A 19,705-nucleotide genomic window follows, 5' to 3' on the forward strand; every position below is an offset into this window, starting at 1 on the left:
CTTGGGACCCCACATGTCCTCAGCCTGCTAATACAACATCCCTCAGAAGGGACAGCATTCTACAGTGACAGTGGCAGGCAAAATATGCACATTAAAATATCAGCCAGTCTCTCCTCCTCCCATTCAAAAAATAAGTGCACAGTTTGAGGTATAGTGTAAAGAGTCTGTCCATGAAAGCAGCGTAGGACTGGCTGAACCTCTGCAGTGTGGGGGTAATGATGTACTCCTGGGTTGGGGCGTATTAAGGCAGATGGTCCATTCATTCAGCGATGCTATGTGCTACCTGCCGTGGCCAGCACTACATCCGGGGCTGTGCTCACAATTCAAACAAGGCTGTGTGTGAAGCACATTCTGTGGGGCTCGACCAGAGAGAGCAGTTAGCAAGCTGCTCTTCGGTCACTGTTAATAGGGAGTTTTAACATGCATAGAAATAGGGCAAAACATTGAATTCTTGTGTGCCCCTCACCCCACTCCAGCCAGGCCCGACTCATGGTCGTCTTGTGTGATCAATGATCTTGCTTTTCCTCTGTGTTACTAGAAATGGATCCCAAATGCTGTATAACTTTATCCATAAATATTTTAGTATGTCTTTCCAGCAGATAAGGACTCCTTTTAAAGAACATAATTGTAGTCCCATTAGGACACCAAAAAATTAACAATTCTCATTGTTATTCTGATGTTCCGAATGTAAGCATTTGGCTTAATAGAACTGGTTTTTATACCAAGCCCATATATTGGTTTTGTTTGCTATTTCTTTTATTTGATTTGTCCTGTTTGGTTTCCTAGAGTCTGAATTTTGCTGACTGGATGATCAGGGGTCAGATATTGTAACTCTGATCTACTTGTTAGGAAATTTCTCCTCAGGTTTTAATCTGGGCTTTAGCAGCCAATGATGACCATTCCCTAGATCTATTATTATTATGAGCTGCAAAATGGTGAGGTTTTAATTCTTTGTTTTTTAATTCTTTTTTTTTTTTTTTTTTTTTTTTTCTCCGGTACCGGGAACTGAACTCATGACCTTGTGCTTGCCAGGCAGGCACTGTGCCGCTGAGCTAAATCCCCAGCCCCAGGTTTTAATTCTGTTATCCCTTCTTCGTTCATTTGCTGAAACCCTTTTTTGAAGGGTTTTTCATGGACAATTTTATTTCCTTGTTTTTTTATTTTTCATTTTTATTTTTTAATATTTTATTCTCTGTATCCCAGGCTAGCCTTAAACTTATGATTCTCCTGCCTCAGCCTCCTGAGTATGGGAATTACAAGCATGTGCCACCACACCCAGTTTAAAAGATTCCTCCTAAACATGTGTAATTCAGTGGTACTTAGTATATTCGTAAGATTATGCAATCATTTTAATCCAGAGTGTTTTTATCACCCTCAAAAGAAACCCCTACTCGTTACTAATCCCCATTCTCTCTCCCTGAGTTACAAGCAACCATTAACCTACTTCCTGTCCCTATGGGTCTGCTTATTATGCATGCTTCCTCCACAGTTATGTGACACATAATGGCATTTTGTGACAACAATTCTTTTACATTGTCAACTAGGACTGAGCATATTACAGCGGTCCCATAACACTACACTGTGGCTCCCTTGGTTTATGTAAATATACTGTGTGCTTTTGGCACAGTGATGAAGTTCCTTATGACACATCTCTCAGAGTGTTTCCCCATCATTAGGTGACACAGAGCTATAAGTTGAGTCATAGAATAGTGGTCTTTTCTTTATTAGCATCATGTTCTTGAAGCTGACACTTGTGGGTCTGTGTGGTTAGGGTCAGTACTTCATTCCTCTCTATGGCCAAATAACGGCCCATTGCGTGAGACTCCACACTGTGTTGATGTGCTCGTCAGTTCGTCAGCTGGTGGACCTCTGGGCAGTTTCCTTTTTGCCATTCTGTACACAGCTCCTGTGAACCTTCAGTTCTTGGTTTTGCTTGAACACACGGTGTGATTTCTGTACTCCCAGGAGTGGAGTTGGTGGGAAGTCTCAGGTGGGTGGGTGGGACGCCTCAGCAGGGATCCAGGGAGTTCTCATGGCGCTGACTTGGTTCTCAGGCGGGGTATGTGGTGAGAGTCAGGCTGACCTTCACGACCCTCTGGCCTCTCGTCTGAGAGTGCGATCTGTCTCTGGCATGCCCACTTGCCACTGTGGCCACATCATGCCCTGCAGCCTACAGAATTGTGAGCTAAAGGAACCTCTTTTTTAAAATAAGATTGCCTAACTTGAGATATTTTGTTATAGCTATGAGAAGTAGATTAATGTCTGGTAGGTTTGTTTCTTGCTGTACTCTTAGTTCTGCTCCTTTGCTGTTCCATTTGACCTATCCAGTGTCACACTGTCTTGACTACTGCAACTTTGTAATGTTATAAGTTGCAAAGTTTGAGTCCCCCAACTTTGTTGTTTGTCAAGACTGTTCTGGCTATCCTGGGTTCCTTGGGTTTCCATATGAATTTTACAAACCAGTTGTCCATTTCAGAGCAAAGGATTCTGAATTCATAGATTAATTTGACAAATGTTGTCATTTTAACAGTAGTGTATCTTCCAACTCATAACCATAGTATGTCTTTCCATAGACTTATATCACTTTAACTGCTTTCAACAGTGTTCTCTAGTTTTTATTCTATAAGGTCACACCATTTTTGTTAAATCTGTTCCTAAGTATTTTATAATTTTTGATGGTATTGTAAATATAATTGTTTTCTTAATTTTGTATTATATTTTCTCATTGCTAGTATACAAAAATAGAATTGATTTTTGTATATTAATCTTATTGCCTGCAACACCACTGAACTTATTAGTTCTTATAATTTGTGTGTGAATGTGTGTGTGTGTGTGTGTGTGTGTGTGTTTGTTTGTGGTAGACCCTAGGACTTACTTTTTTTTTTAAAAATTTTTTTTAGTCTTTTTGAGACAAGGTCTCGCTATGCAGTTCAGGCTGGCCTTGAGCTCACTTTGTAGCCCAGGCTGGTCTTGAACTCCCAATGATCCTCCTGCCTCAGCCTCCAGAGTGCTGGGATTGCAGGTGTGTGCCACCACGCCAGGCTACCCTAGGACTTTCTATTATACAAATTCATGTTACATGAAAATAGAGATAATTTAACTTTTATGTTTTTAAACTGGAGGCATTTTGTCTCTTTTGTCTAATTTTCCCTTTAGAACTTCTAGTACAATACTAAGTAGAAGTAAGGAGAATGGGTTTTCCATCTTTTGTCATGAAGTATGTTCTTAGGTGTGGTTTTTTTCCTATAGATGTCCATTATCAGCTTGGGGAAGTTCTGTTCGAATCTGTGTGTGTGTGTGTGTGTGTGTGTGTGTGTGTGTGTTTAACCACAAAGAGGTTTTAGATTTCTCAAATGCTTTTGTATTTATTGTGATGATAATGTTTCCCCATTTATTTTCTTAGTGTGTCTTTATTGATTTATGTATGTTAGGTCAGCCTTATATTCCTCAAAGAAATCTTAGTAGTCTCAATATATAATCCCTTTCATATCTTATTGGATTTGGTTTGCTGTGCTTTGTTGAAAATTTTGTGTGTGTGTGCATAAGAGATATTGGTCTGTGGATTTCTTGTCTGTCTTTGTCTAGCTTGGTATGAGAGTAATACTGGCTTCATAGAATGAACTGGGAACTGCACCTTCCTCTTTTACTTTCTGTAAGTTGTGTATTTCTAGCAGTTTGTCCACTTTTAGGTTCTTAATCTGTGGATGCGTAATTACATAGCAACCCCTTCATTCTCTTCATTCCTTTGATGTCAATGGTGTATAGAACCTCTTTCATCATTGATTTTGTTCTCATTTTTCTCATTTCTCTCATTTTAAAAATCTGTCTAAAGATTTATCAATTTCATTGATTTTTTTTAACATAACCAGTTTTTGGCTTTGTTGATTTTTTTCAGTACTGGGCATTGAATACAGGGGTGTTCAACCAACACTGAGCTACATCCTCAGCCCTTTTATTTTTTACTTTGAGGCAGGATCTCACTAAGTTGCCCACTCCAGCCTCAGCCTGCCAGAGTGCTAGCATTATAGCTATGTACCACCACGCCTGGTGACTTTGTTGATTTTTAAAAATTTTTATTCATATACTCAATTTTAATAACTTTATTTATTTTACTTTGGGTTATTTTTCTCTTCTCCTTGTAGTTTCTTAAGGGAGAAGGTTACCAATTTGATGTCTTTCTTTTAATATAGGTGTATAAAGCTATAAATTTTCTTCTAAAGACAGTCGTATCAATACCATCAAGTTAGTTATGTTCATTCAAATTTTTGTCTTTGTTTATCTCAAAACAATTTTAATTTCCATTGAATTTTTTCCTTTGGTTATTGGTTTTGACTCTTTTTTTTTTTTTGAGGCAGTTCTCACTGTGTAGTTCAGGCTGTCTTGAATTCACTATATAGTCCAGGATGGCCTTAAATTTGTGGTGATCCTCCTGCCTTAGCCTCTCAAGGCTGGGATTATAGGCATGTGCCGCCATGCTCTGCTGACTTACTGGTTGCTTAGGAGGGTGTTAATTTCACCCAGGTTTCTGTTATTATTGATGTACAACCTCCTTCCACTTGGGTTGGTGCAGTTAATAGTTTCCGCTGCCATTTGGCTCTGGACTGTCCCCAGACGTTCACGAGTTGTAGGTGTAGTTTTCAACCCATGGGCTTGGGGAGCTGCTGGCTCTCAGGCAGAGGGGCTCTGTAGTATAGGCAGGTGGTGAGGGCTGCCCTTGAAGGGGTCCTGGGCCTGACCTCTTCCTTCTCTCCCTGCATGCCCAGAGCCCTGAGAAGCCGGGCTCCTCACCACACGCTGCTGCCCTGATGTCCACAGCCACCGCAGGTCCACAGTGAGGCTGAGTGACAGTGACAGGAGCTGAGCGATTGCACCTCCTTGACTGCCTTCTCTCAAGTGCTTTGTCACAGGGACGACAGCTGAGCAGCATCCTGTGAATGTGCTGAGGCTTATTTCCTGACGGTACCTGGTCTACCCAGAGGATTTACCATGCACCACACAGTGTTGGGTGGACTTCTCTCTAGCTATCTGTTACAATGTTCAGATCTCCTTCTACCCTTGCGCACCTTCTAATGATCCCATTAACTACTGAAAGTGGGATATTGGAATCTCTAGCTGTTACTAAAATTATCTACTTCTTCCTTCAGTTCTATCAGTGTTTTTCTGTCTTTCTTGTTTGTATCCTACCTCATTTAGGGTCTTCAGAATGTACCCTTTCCAACCGCCATTCCCCTCCTCTGCGACTGCTGTAGCCAAGTCCCTGCTGTCACCAGTCTCAGGAGTCCCACTGTGGATGTGGGGCCTGACTCCTGCACTGACTGGTGAGGTGCAGGTGTGCTGCCTCCATCAAGACAAATAATTCTCGGGACACATCAGCAAGAGGCAGAGGGGAGTTATTGGGCAGAATTTTAAAAGTACACACTCAAAGACGTAGAGTGTGGGCCTTCAAGAGAGGCATTGGTTCTTCAAGTTTTTACATCATACTTCTTTTTATGTTTTTGGCACTATTGCTACATACATGTGTATTTATAATTCTTATGCTTTCCTGATGGAGTGACCCTTTTATTACTGTAAATGCCTTTCATCTCCACTAATAACGTTTTGTCCTTTTTGTGTGTGATATTCAGGTTGGTGCGTTCAGTTGTTCTTTTCTTTCAACCTGTTTACAGTTTTGAATGTAGGTAATTATTTTCCAGTGTACCATTTAAATTGTTTCCATTGCTATACTCTTTGTTATAGGAATATTTTTATAAAGAAAAATGTCCCTCATTAACTCCTATATTGTTTTCCTAGAGTATAATTCATGCAGGAAGGCAGAATGAATGCTTGATTTTCCCTTTATTCTTCATAGAATAATGAATTGGTATTCTCACATCCTCCAAAAGTGACCGAGGTATTTGTTTTTAAACATTATTATGAATTCAGGAATTTTTTATGTATTTGGTGTGTTTCAGTTCATTACAGATTTCTTTTTCCATTTGAGGCACAGACTTCCTGGTTTCAGGAGGACGAGTCTCCTTAGGTTGGCCTGTAGGCTTTACTCTTCACCCTGTTGTCTCTGAGTGTTTCTTTGCTTTCTGCTGTAGTAAGACATTGCAGGCTCATCCTATGTGTTCCTCCCTCGTATTACAATTGTCTCTTCCTCTATAGAGCACTGGATTTTTTAAAGAGATGAGAAATTTCAGTTAGTTATCTCAGTTTGATCAGTTTTGGGACTGGTGCCTTCCATGAGTTTCCCAGGAAGCACCTGAGGCAGACTGTGGGCAAGGTGTTTGGTGGGAGCCATGGTGAGCACCGTCCTTGGGAGTGAAGGAAGTGGGGCCTGGCAGGAAGATGGGAGCTTGAGGAGGTTTCAGCAGAAATAGTGCCTGATTCAAGGAGGAGTGCGGGGAGCGGCCACCACCTCTACAGAAAGGCTTTGTCCACCTAGAGGCCTGCCCCAGAAAGCACGTGACCTCAGGCAGTTGACCTCAGGCACAGTCCTGCGGTCCTGCCAGAGGTCATTCACAAAGTGGGGGTTGGCGGGGAGCCCTCACTGTCTGCACCCCCAGAAGCTGTGACAGTGAGTGCCTTGGCTCTAAGTGGAGGGGAGGGTCTGACACGACATGGGTGTCCACATCTGACCTGTGGACCGCATAGAGAAGGCAGATTTTCCCTTCGTAAAAACAAGTCATGAACTCAGATAGATGTTTCCAGTCCAAATTCGGGATTAGTGGTTATTGTATGTAATTTGTTTGTTTTTTAAAAATTTTGTGTTCAGAGTCTTAGGGTGCCTTGTACCATTAACATAACAGCTTATTTGCTTGGTCCCCTGCTTCAGAGTAGTTATACCAATGTGATTACCAAAGATCGTTTAATTTTTTCTGTAAGACTTTTGTCCTAAGGCATACACTGTACCAGTAGGCATGTGTAGTCAAGTTGTTATGTTTTAAAATATCTTGAAGTCATTCATCTTTTTAAGGTAATCCACCAGTTTGATGCAGTTAAGGTTTAATTTTTAGGAAATGCTTCTTTCATTTTTATTTAATTTTGTTTCTTAACTATGTGAAACATTTACATGGTTATCACTTCCATTGCTGTCTCTTATGCCCTGTTTCTTTTTCCTTCATGGAGGAAAATATTTTACTAATTTTTGATTTATGTTTTTACTGTTTCTTTTTTATTATATAAGCATATACACATATGTAAGGATGTATATGTGTGAGTGTATAATGTTGTCATTCTCTTAGATAATTGTGGCATGCTGTTGACTTCTGTAGCTTGCTTTTTTTCCACTTAACTAAAACAGCCTAGAAATCATTCATTTACTTTTCTTTTCATTTTTCATCACTTTTTTCCCATCCAATCCTCTGTTGCTTCATGTTTGGTTTCCAGTTATGCAAGTGTTTTCATATTTTGCCTCCCTTTGGGAAAAATTTCTAGGAAAGAAATTGCTGGGTCAAAGGGTAAAGACCTATACAGTTTTGCTAAATTCTGCCAAATTCTGCTCCCTAGAGCATTCCCTTTCATTTTGCATTCACACCACAGTATAAAGAGGGTCTGCTTACCACAGACTCATCAGTAGAATATGGAGTGTTATCTTTGAGTTTTCCCCCAATTTTGTTACATTAAACTATGGTTTCATGTGCAGTTATCTGTACGTGAGCAAAGATGAACATCATCTCATGATGATATGTATGGCAACTGTTTTTGCATATTCCCTTTTTATGTTGGTGTGGTATATTTTTTCTATATCAAAAATTGCTTTTATGTAATCCAATTTATTTCCTTTTGTTATTTTTTCTCTGTGTTTTGAGTTAGAATTAGGGAAGTTTTTCCTCCTTCAGGCTTATAAATGAGCTGACCCATATTTTCATTTTGCAGATGTGTGTCCCACCAAATGTCTGCATCTGTGCACGTGCGCCTGCACACACACACACACTCACACACACGTTGTGTGTATAGTTGTCCCTCATGCAGACCTGGATTCTGCACCTCTGCAGATCCTCAGTTGCTCCAGTCCCTTGTGTAAGTGGTACAGGAGTTGCCACATTTGCAAGACCTATGCACGTCCTCCTACACACTTTAAATCTTCCCCAGAGGACTCATAATACCTCACACAGCATCAATACTGGGTAAATAGTTGTTACATTGCATTGTTTAGGGAATTTATGAGAAATAAGTGCAGTTTGTGTGTATTCAGTAAAGATGCAAGTTTTAAATTTTGTTTTTTGAGGTACCAGGGAATGAGGTACTGTGGGCTTTGTTCACACTGAGCTACGTCCAAGCCCCTGCACATTTAAAAAAAATTTTATTCTGAGATAGGGCACTGCTAAGTCCCTAAGTGGCCCACGCGGGGCTTGGACTTGTAATTGTCCTGCCTCAGCCTCCCCTTGGTGCTGAGATTTAAGGTGTGTGCCACCATGCTGGCTTAAAAAAATGTCTTCGATCTGCAGTTGATCCTGGGATGTGGAACTCTTGGATATGGACGGACAACTGTATATATACTATATATTATGTATGTATATATCTATATCTTTATATGAAATATACTTATAAGTACTTAAATTTCATATACACATAGGTATACCTTTGACTCAGTACATGTTTCCTGAAAGAACTAAATGAAATGCTATTAAATCAGTGCTTGTGGGAATACAGCTATTTTGAAAATGATGATGCTCAGCATCTCGTTGTCTTCATGTGACCTTGCATGTGTGTGCTGGGAAGAGCGGGGCATGCTGAGCTAGGCAGGAGCCCTGCCCGGGCCTCTGCCTTAGACCTTGAGCAGCTGTCTCTGTCTCTGCTGATCCTGCTTCCTCCTCTGCCACATCCCAGGGGGAGGAGCTGATGGTGTGGCAGGGAAGGGAGCTGACTGCAGTTGGTGCCAGGGAAAGCTCAGACTTCCTGCCCCACTGGCAGATATAGTCCAAGCTCAGCCTAGGGAACCAGCACTGACCAGGGCATCTGGCTGCTTTCTAAGCTGGCGCCCTTGAGCTGATCAGGGAGAGATGCTGTCCTGCTCTCCCTCTGAAGCCTCTAACAAGAGACCCCTGGTTGGACCACTTGTGCTGCTTTTGTGGTTGGGCTTTGTGGAATGGATGGACCTCCTTACAAGGTCTCCTTCACTGGTGCAGAGTAAAGAGCGAGGAGAACAGAGTAGGGAGGCTGATAGGTGGTGATAGCCGCGCTTTCCAGACAAGTGGTGTGGGAAGGAGGTCCTGCTCCCTCCGATCAGGAGACAACATCCACTGCCGGGGTCACGAAAACAGACACTGACTTCCATCATTGCTGGCGTCCAGGAATCCAAGCAGGTGAGGAATAATTCACCAGAAGATAACTTCCATTAAAGTCTTAGCAGCAGCTTAGCTAAAGTAGCTCCTTGGAACATTTTACTATTACATTTGCCATGAGCATGAGCTGGCTTTCACAGATCTGAAGTTATATAAATATTTGGACCAACTCAGCAGCTTTGATTTAGGCCTTGCAAAGAAGATATCTAATTGAAAACAGAAAGCAGAGGGGGGAAAATGGAGTTTTTGGAAGAGGTCAGCAAACCCATTAAATTGTGCGTCCAGCTGTGTTATGGTCTCTGGTTTCATGGAGCACGTTCAGCAGTGGTGTCTTCAGAGCAAATGCTCCTGTGTTCTTTAGGACAACAGATTCCCTCCTGGGCGGACAGCAGGGGCTGTATTTTATGGCTGTGACTTCTAGTATGTCCTTTCCAGAGGAGTCTTCTTTCTTGCTGACAGACAACACTTTTCATAGCATGAGGGAAAGATTCCTATCTGACTTTCCTGGTCCTTTACTGGGCTTACTGTCCACCCACTTAGGCAATTTGAGCCCCCCCCCCCCGCTCCACCGTCCTGGCCTTTTCTGTCCAACCAGTTGCCACATCTTGTCACTTCCACTTTATAAACTTCTTCTGGATTCGTCACTGTCCTCCTGTGCACCCGTGCTGTGTGAGTTGGGCCCTTGCCTCCTCTCCTCTGTTGCCCTGTACCCTGCCTTCTGGGCCCTGGCCTTGCCTCTGAGGGTTTCAGCCCTGTGGTGAGTGCAGTCTACGTTATGCTTATTAATTATTGGTGGTAGTGGGGCTTGAACTCAGGGTATTCACACTTAGCTACATCTCCAGCCCTGTTTTTTAATTGGCTATTTTGAGGCAGAGTCTCACTAGGTTGTGCAAGCTGGGTTCAAATTTGTGATCCTTCTGCTTCAGCCACTGGAAGTGCTAGGATTATGGGCATTCACCACCATGCCAGGCTTATTGTTTTTTAGTTTAAAAGGAAAGAAGCTTGTCTCATTGTCCTAGAGGCTGGGCAATCTAAGAACATGGTGTCAGCAATTGGCAAGGGACTCTGACATGAAGGGCGGGTGTGTGTAGCCTCAGTGTATCTTCCCCAGTCATAGTCCCAAGTGCAGCCATGCCCACTGTTGACTAAGACCCTTAGTGAACTTGTAGGCAGGAAGGAACCCAGATTCTTCTGACTGCTGCAGCAGCCCCTCGCTATCTGCCCCTGCCTTCTGTCAGGAGCTTTGCCTTCTGCTTGGTCAACTCTACTTGAACTTGAGCATTTGAGCTGCGTGTCTGCTCTGCTGTGAAGCCGCTCCAGCCGGAGGTCTCTGCTCCTTTCTCAAGAATCCTGCAGGTGCTTGGCTCGGCTCTGGCAGAATACTTCCTGCACTGGATTACTGGGTTATAATAAGGGAGATGATGTGGCTGGAGGTGTTTAGTGGTGGGGAAGATGTAGGCTTTGGAATTAATTCAGCCTGGGTTTAAATCTTGGCTCCATCATTACCCTGCTCCTTGATCTTGGGCTCAACTTTATGAGTAACCATTTTCCCACACTTTTTCCTTACAGAGCTGGAAGGGTTAAACAACAGTGTGACTGGGCATCTCAGGTATCTGGTGAGAACTCATACGTGACAGTCTCCTTTTACCTGTGCCACCTGCCCAGAGGGAGGATGACTATTGTGGATCATGCTCACACTTATTCTTTTCTCCCTGAAAAATGGGTCTAATGGTCTAATGGTTAATGTCAGAAATAAAACAGCCATGTGGCCGGCAAATGTAGACTGTGTGTGCAAAGACAATTGTAGCTTAGGGCAGTGTGGGACATTGTCTGTGAGGGGCTGGGAGGTGGAGGAGCAGTGTGTGTGCATCAGGAAACTTGAGTGTGCAATCCATTTAAAAAGGTTTTGCCAGATCATATGTCTGTACCTGAAATGCCATCCTAGGAAGTGCAATGATACCTGTAAGATACACAGTACTTAAGGGCAGGGAGATAATTATATCCTGCTGGTTGTCCACATCCAAACCTAGGCTGGGGCTGTTTTACGGGAGGAAAACATTGGAGCATAGAGGGAAACCTACATCCTCAGCCAAGCTGAGCTCCTCGGGGTAGTTGTATGTGCAGTGTGGACCGGAGGAGAGGACTTGTCCTTCGGGTGTAGACTGTCCACCCCTCTCCCTGGGGATGTATGGGAGCCATAGGCCTGGCAACAGCAAGCTGTCATGAGTGTCCTGTCAGAACTGAGCATTCTTACCTCAGAGAGCCTTCTGGCTGAGCTGTGGAGATGCTTAGACTTCGTAAGTGACCTGAGGGCACATTGTATATGTGTGTATGTGTGTGTGTGTAGGGGGGGATCAGGAGCCAGAGGTGAAGTGTGAGTGCTTATTAAGTAAGTAGTATTTAGGATTCATAAAATTATTTCTGCAGTCTTCTCTGTTTTCCTCAAAAGTAGATCTCTAAGCCCAAATTTTTGAGAAATGATTTGGACTTGATTTTCTTCTTGTCAGATGCTGTAATAGTGTGTTCATTCTCATTGTGTTTCCTGCTTTGCTGTCAAGTGGCCACCTTTGGGAAGGGGTGGTTGGAAATAGGCTTGAGCAGGCAGGATGGGTCACAGTGCTAACACAGCTTGTACTCTTTCAGGCACAGCGGGACCTTCTGCATCTCTCTTTCTGACCAGTACGCTGCTTCCTTTGTCCATCATGGTGTTTGGTGAGTTCTTCCGTCACCCTGCACAAGATGAGGAACTGGTCAACTTGAACGTGGGGGGCTTTAAGCAGTCTGTGGACCAGAGGACCCTGCTGCGGTTCCCTCACACCCGACTGGGCAAGCTGCTCACCTGCCACTCGGAAGAGGCCATTCTAGAGCTGTGTGATGATTACAGCGTGGCTGACAAAGAGTATTACTTCGATCGGAACCCGTCCTTGTTCAGATATGTTTTGAATTTTTATTACACGGGGAAGCTGCATGTCATGGAGGAGCTGTGTGTGTTCTCATTCTGCCAGGAGATCGAGTACTGGGGCATCAACGAGCTATTCATTGACTCCTGCTGCAGCAGTCGCTACCAGGAACGCAAGGAGGAGAGCCAGGACAAAGACTGGGAGCAGAGAAGCAATGATGTAAGCACCGACTCCTCCTTTGAGGAGTCATCTCTCTTTGAGAAGGAGCTGGAGAAGTTTGACCAGCTGAGATTTGGTCAGCTCCGGAAGAAGATCTGGATTCGGATGGAGAACCCGGCGTACTCCCTGTCTGCCAAGCTGATTGCCATCTCGTCCCTGAGCGTGGTGCTGGCCTCCATCGTGGCCATGTGTGTGCACAGCATGGCAGAGTTCCAGAACGAGGATGGAGAAGTGGATGACCCTGTGCTGGAAGGTGTGGAGATTGCATGCATCGCTTGGTTCACGGGGGAGCTTGCCATCCGGCTGGCTGTTGCTCCCTGTCAGAAGAAGTTCTGGAAGAATCCTCTGAACATCATCGACTTTGTCTCTATTATTCCCTTCTATGCCACGCTGGCAGTGGATACCAAGGAGGAAGAGAGTGAGGACATTGAGAACATGGGCAAGGTAGTCCAGATTCTTCGGCTCATGCGGATTTTCCGCATCCTGAAGCTTGCCCGGCACTCAGTAGGACTTCGGTCTCTTGGGGCCACGCTGAGACACAGCTACCATGAGGTTGGGCTTTTGCTTCTTTTCCTGTCTGTTGGCATCTCCATCTTCTCTGTCCTAATCTACTCTGTGGAGAAAGATGACCTAGGATCCAGCCTCACCAGCATCCCCATCTGCTGGTGGTGGGCCACGATCAGCATGACGACTGTGGGCTATGGAGATACCCACCCCGTCACCCTGGCAGGGAAGATCATTGCCAGCACCTGCATCATCTGTGGCATACTGGTGGTGGCTCTTCCTATCACCATCATCTTTAACAAGTTTTCCAAGTACTACCAGAAACAAAAGGACATTGATGTGGACCAGTGCAGTGAGGAACCCCCAGAGAAGTGTCACGAGCTACCTTACTTTAACATCCGGGACATTTATGCACAGAAGGTCCACGCCTTCATCGCCAGCCTGTCTTCTGTTGGCATAGTATTGAGTGACCCTGACTCCACAGACACTTCGAGCATGGACGACAACGGGGATGCTTATAAAACCGCATCCTTGGAGAATTGCACAGCACCATGATCAGGGGCATCTGTGCCTGTATGTGTGTCCTTTCCCTACATTAGGTTAACACAGCTTTATAAACCTCAGTGGATTGTTAAAATCATTTAATTCTCAGGGTGTAACTTCTAGCCATAGTTGGACATTCACTGCTGAATTCTGAGATGATAGAATTATCTTTATTTTTTATCAGTGAAGTCAATTAAATGCCTTGTTCTGAAATTTATTTTTTACAGGTAGAGTTGTGATATGGTTTTGGAAAAAAAAACCAGTATATGACATTGGGTGGGATTTGTGGCTGCAGCTTATGCATCATTCTGCTCTGTCATTTACTCACATTGAGCTAACTGTAAAACCTGACCAGTAAGATCAGAGCCAGCTGATGAAGACTACATGCATGTAAGATCCGCACAATGAGGCAGTGCATGTAAATCCATAGTTGTGCTCTAGACATGGAAATCAGGAGCCTAATAAACCTAACTCAGTATGGAGAATGTCTTGGTTGTCATGTTTTTATGTCTAGTAAGTACACTTAGGTATGTACAAAATTGACTCAAAAGGGAAAAGCTCTTTTCGGAATATCCAGGGTACTTTCTGTATGTTTCCAAAGTTTGGATAAACACTAATTGTGCCTTTGTGTTCACTAGACTTGTGGTGGTCCACAGGAAGAAGAGCATGTCTGTGCTTGAACTGTGCCACCAGGGTAAACTGTAAACAGGGGTGCTTGGGACACATGAAGTATGAATAGTTACATTTCCAGAATACATTTTGAATTCTGTGATAATTTTTACTGATAAAACCTTATCACCTGAAAATTATACAGAGCAGAGTAAACCTGCGCATGCACAGCCAGCGCCTCAGTGAATGGAAGAGAGGCACTGTGCAAGCACAGGTGTGAGAAGAGCTTTGCTAACAGCTGTAGAATGGGCCAACATTTTCAAATAGCGATAGCAATGGCTACATCTTTCAAAGAAACCCCTCGCTATGAAAGAAGACACACATAATCCTCGCCAGAGCAGAGACAGAGCAACTCTAATCCACGTGGAGAGAACTTAGCCAGCCTTAGTTTTGGAGATTTGTGGTGATGCTAAGTCATGCTGTCAGGCTGGGTACACAGTTGCTCCTTTGAATGGAGAGCCAAGCTGTGGGGATTTATGGTCCAGCTTCCTATGTTTCTCGGAACATTGTGTCAAGAAGGACACTATGTGTAGATTTTGGTGATGCTAACTCTGCATCTGTGACTGTGGAGATGAACACAGGACCCAGGGTTTGTGCTCCCCTTTAAATCTGGAGGTTTCTTACACGTTTGCCACCCTCTTTCTTACCCCCATGGCCTTTCATTGGCAGAAGTGTAGTCCTGAGGCATACACAGTGGAATTTGAGATCCTGCCTTATTGTAGGTTTCTTCTTAATTAGTAGTGAGCTAACTGAAGAAGCCTGCACAGTCACCATGCTGATGCAGTCACAGGTGAGAAGGGGCTGAGTGCTTTACCTGTGTGGTCTCCTCATTCCTGGCAGTGTCCCTACAGCAAGGGTTTCTTTTTTTACTCTTAACTGGTGCACTAGGGTGTTAGGAAAGGCAGCCTGTGTGAGTTCACACAGAGAGTTACAGGGTCAGGCCTGCACCCTAGCCCTGCCTTGAACTGCCGCTACTGTGCTGTGTCTGGGAGTGGATTGAAGGGAGACCAGAACTGGGTTCCTCTGAGGGGACAGAGAAGCCGGCTCTGTCTGAGTAGGAGTTCTCAGCCTGTGAGTAGCCGGGGAGTCGGGGTGAGGGTGAGGGGTGGGGGTGGGATGTATGCTGGCTGTGTCCCTTCCCTTCCCTGATCCAGAGACCAGATGCATTGTTTACTGAGAGGGAGTTTTGTAGGTAGCCCCCCTAGGCTGGGGTGGACTTGAAAGGCCCTCGAGGACACTGGGTGGCAGACAGAGGCAGGAGGACTCAGGAATATCCCTGGCTGGTGGGAACGGAGGGTCGTCCTGCCTGTGGCCTGCGTGGGCCTGCCTGTCATGGTGCCTTCTAGACAGGGCCAGCTTCAGTCACTCCCAGCTTGCTCTGCCCCAAGTCCCTGCCGCACTTTTCAGCAAATGCACACCACATCCCTGGGCTCAGGGGACCCACACTTGCAGTGCTCTGTGTTTGACTAACTGGGCTTCTCTTGGGTTTCCCGCATTCCACGTTCCGCTGTCCTTGCCCAGGGCAGGGCTGAGGCAGCAGCTCAGTGCTCACTCCACAGGGTGCTGGTGTGGGTGTAGGGAGGAGGCCAGGCAGCCCGCTCTAATGTCCAGCGAGGCTGCACTGGGGTTCATAGGAATGGGAGCACTTCAGGGAGTGAGGGCGTGTAACCTCACCATTCTTTCAAATTCTTTGTTCTTCCCCTGTGAACTCATTTCTTCCTCTTAGATTTGTTTTACCATCAGCAGTAGGGCTTTTTTGGTGGTTTGGAAGGTCATGGAAAGGAGAGGGGCTGGGGGAAGAGAGAGGGAGAGAGAGAGAAAGAGTGGGAGAGGGGAGCACTTGGAGTGTGGGAGCTGAAAATTCAGTTTGGAGTCAGCATGGAGGCTTTGCACGGCTGAACCTGACAGGTTGAGCCGTCAGCTTCCAGACGCCTCCTCCCGGAGCCACCTATGCTGCCAAGCGTGGCCTCTGCTGTCTCCGTTCTGTCTTTGCAGCACCCTACCTGAGTTGAATGATCGTCCCCTTGGAGGTGCTGAACCCTCTTCTTTCCTGTAGGTGTCTGGGTATGTGGATACAGTAGACTTACTACTTTGCTTGCTGTTTCTGTTTCCTGGAAACAGCTCTTCCTTGTGTGTTAATTTGGTGTTTGGCTCAAAGTTTTGGGTGTGTGTGTTATTGTCCTCTTGCAGAGGGTCCTGGGGACATTCATTCTTCTGGGCCTCTGTGCTTGGGGTCCTGCTCGGCTCTACAGACTGGTTTCCCATTCCTGGAGAAGCTTGGACAGAGGCTTGGGAAGGGGGTGTTGCACCAGATGGAGCTGTGGCCTTGACTATTTCTGTGTAGAAAAACAGTGGTTTCAATATGTTTCAACTTAGTGTTAAGGGTTTGCCTTCTCTCAGCAAAGCAGTGTTCTCAACTTCTTATACAGTGGGCAGTGCCCGTGGGGAAGAAAGGGGTTGGGGAGCCTAGACCTGTACAGCAGCTCAGCGCTGTGACCCGAGCGGGCCGCGCCTCTCTGAGCTGTTTGCCCACCATGGTGAGTGGCTAACTGCTGGTAGCCTTTTGATTCTCCACACGTAAGTAATTTATATTCTTTCTGCAAATAACCCTCAAACTTTGTTTACATTATAAATTTGTGTAATAAAAACCATTTTCAACCTGTTATCTATTTTTTCTTATATTCATACATTCCCAGACGATTGAAAATTTATGTTTCATTGTTGAGGGCCCAGTGGAGTTGCCTTCCTTGAAACTTAGGGTAGTCAAAGCATTTGCAAAGGATCACTTCCTTCCCAGTGGATACACAGCTTAGGCTTGTTTAATATCACCTATGCTCTGGTGATATCACCTGGCTTAACACGTGGTCATTTTCAGCATCGGTTACTTCACCCTTCACAAGAAGAATACCAAAGCATTTAGAAACAAGGAGCAGGAGGGGTGAGCTGACAGAGAAACAGACAAAGGTCTTAGATGGTAAAGCACTGCCTGAGGTTGTGGGCTGTGATGGCTCCGAGTGACTGCAGGTCACCTGACTGCCCCCCTCCACTGTACAGATGAAGAGGAGGAGAAAATTGCTCGGGTCATACTACAGCAGAGAGATCAAATCCCCGGAGAACCTCTCTGCAGCTTGCGCCTCCCTTCCTTCCTTTCTCCTCCATCCTCCCTTCTTTCCTTCCTCCTTCTGTCCCTTCCTGCCCCTTCTCTCCTTCCCTCCCTCCCTCCCTCTCTTCAGTCCTTCCTTTATTATGAGAAACTTCAAGTAAATGCAGAGGTGACAGGAATGGGATCATGCACCTCCCTGTGCCCCTCACCCCTCACCTGGAGTCAGCAATCGCCAACTCACTCACGCAGAAATTATTTCATCTCTTCTGTGACTCACTTCCGCACTCCACAGTTTATTTTCATGGCGTTTACTCCATAGATATTTCAGGAAACATCTTTCAAAGAGTGGTCTTTCTCTGCACATAATCACAATGCTATTAATAAAATGAAAACATAATGATAATTATTTTATGCTGTGAAATACCTTAGAAAGTGTTGCATTTCTGAACATCTGGTTCAGGCAGGGATTTCTAGAAATCGCTAATGTCACAGGAATGCAGTGAGCCTTAAAGAGAAATTGAAGTAATTGCTGCTTAGGTTCTCAATGTTCCTGAAATGGATACCTGTTTTCTCAGTTTCTAAAGCCTGCCAGAGACTGCAAACACACTCTTCAGTTTGTGTTTGAACTAAATGGTTATAGGGTAATTTCAAGTTCATTTGTCTTTGTTTTGAATTCACTGAAGGTAGAGCCAACTATTAACTGCCCCTGAAAAAAAAGAATGTCAATGGTTTTTAAATCACTTAAGTTTTCGTTTGGAGCACTTTTCTCCTGCTGTAAAGAATTCACATTTTAAAATCTTTATTCAGTTTATCTTTTTTCAGAAAGCTAGGAGAAGGAAGAAAAAATAATGAATTTCACCCAGCTAGACTGACCTCTAAGTAAGGTAGGTAATTCAGCTTAAACAACTCTCCTAAGAGTGGTAGTTTCCTAGGATTGCTCCAACATGTTTGGTGGCTCAGACATTGGAAGTTCATTCTTTTCTTATTCTGGATCCCAGAGGTTTGAACAGTTTTCTCCAGGCTAGGACTGGGGGGAGAGGCGGGCTGTAGGGAGTTCTTTGCCCTACCTTGCCTGGCTCTTGGCAGTTTTGGGTTTTCCTGGGTTGGAGGCCGTGTTGCCCTAGCTTCTGCCTCTGCAGTCATGTCGCTTTCTTTTCTGAGTCACAGCTTCTTCTGTCTCCTATAAGGATGCTGTGGTTACATTTAAAAGCCACTTGGTTACTTCCGGCTACTCTCCCACATCAACACCCCTGGCTGAATTATGTCCGCAAGTCTTTTGTGTAACATGAGGTCATATTCACAGGTCCTCGGATTGGGACCTGTCCTACTGCAGGGCATTATTTGGTTATCTACATCTGTAGGCAAAGGCAGCTCCAGTCTGTGCTACACAGCTACCAGAAAGCTTTTATCGTGATGGTGTGCCAGTGTAAATGCATCTTACTGCTTGAGAAAAGGAACGGTAGCAAGAACATGGGTTTTGGGGTTAGACAAATTGTAGTTCTCACCCTAAGTCTGTGTACCATCCTGCGCAAGTCCTTTAACCTCTTTGAGCCTCAGTCTTCTGGTCTGTCCACGGGGGTGATGCCAGCTTTATCACAGGGAGCTAACAATGAAAGAGGCTGCTGTGTGCAGTAGAGCTTGGTGCAGAGCACGCACTCCAAGTCTTCTTGGTGTCAGACATTGCCTTGCAGCTCCTCTTAGGTGGGCACTGTATGGGCTCAGCTGTTCTTCAGACTGCAGCACCCCAGGAGATCAGACACCATGTGATGGTCAGACACTTGGAGGTGTCCAGAAGGCATTATGAGAAGAATCACTGATGCTCATTTCACATTAAGGAATGTTCATCTAAAATAGCAGAATCATAAATAATAGTGAAGGAACTTTTAGTGTATTTGTAAGGGTTTTTGGGAAACAGAAAACATCACTGCGACAGGGTGGGTTTAAAGGTGGTAAAGATCATTGAGTTGGGGTCCAGAATGCCTTTGCTTGTGCACCAGACCCATTTACTCCTCTCTGAGTTAGCTTGGGGGCCTCTTTGCCCCCCTTGCTTCAGGCCTTAGTGTATGTATGGGGAGAGCTCGAATGTGTAGATGGAAAAATGCTCTGAGTATGTTCTAGCAATACTTTGTCTGATAAGACAAGGAGCAGAAGTAACTGTGTGTGGGTCCACAGTGAACTTTATTGCATTATTTAAAAGAAAAAAAATCAATGAACAGAACATTTGGTTCCTGAAGCGCTGTTCAGCATTTGAATACCGCTTTCCTTCCAAATGCATCCTACTCCACAGGGTGAGTATGCTGTGTGGAAAAGTTCCTCGGAGTGGCAAGGCCAGATGTGTGAAGTACACATGCAGCTCTTTCTCTGAGCAATTATCTGAGGAAATTTTGCCTTGTCTGTGGCAGGCAAACCAGCTATATTCCCACAGGAGCAGGAGCACGGGCATGGTATTTACACACAGCAGAAGATGTTTGTCAGCATGTGGAGCACATGCCTCGCTC

General features: G+C 44.7%; 1 protein-coding gene across 2 annotated transcripts in view; it reads left to right on the forward strand.

Annotated features, from left to right (window-relative positions):
- Window positions 1-13,920, forward strand: part of Kcns3 (potassium voltage-gated channel, modifier subfamily S, member 3) — a gene marked incomplete at its 5' end in the record, with an annotated part of 52,635 nt that extends 38,715 nt beyond the window's left edge. For both annotated transcript variants that reach the window (XM_013522671.1, XM_005400330.2), the window contains 1 exon segment: window positions 11,913-13,920. In XM_013522671.1, the coding sequence (XP_013378125.1) occupies window positions 11,972-13,447 (1,476 nt within the window). In that variant the 3' untranslated portion in view covers window positions 13,448-13,920.
- Window positions 13,921-19,705: the final 5,785 nt, after the last annotated feature.

The sequence above is a fragment of the Chinchilla lanigera genome, unplaced genomic scaffold, assembly GCF_000276665.1.
Source record: "Chinchilla lanigera isolate Chin_1 unplaced genomic scaffold, ChiLan1.0 scaffold00068, whole genome shotgun sequence".
NCBI classification, from domain to species: domain Eukaryota; kingdom Metazoa; phylum Chordata; class Mammalia; order Rodentia; family Chinchillidae; genus Chinchilla; species Chinchilla lanigera.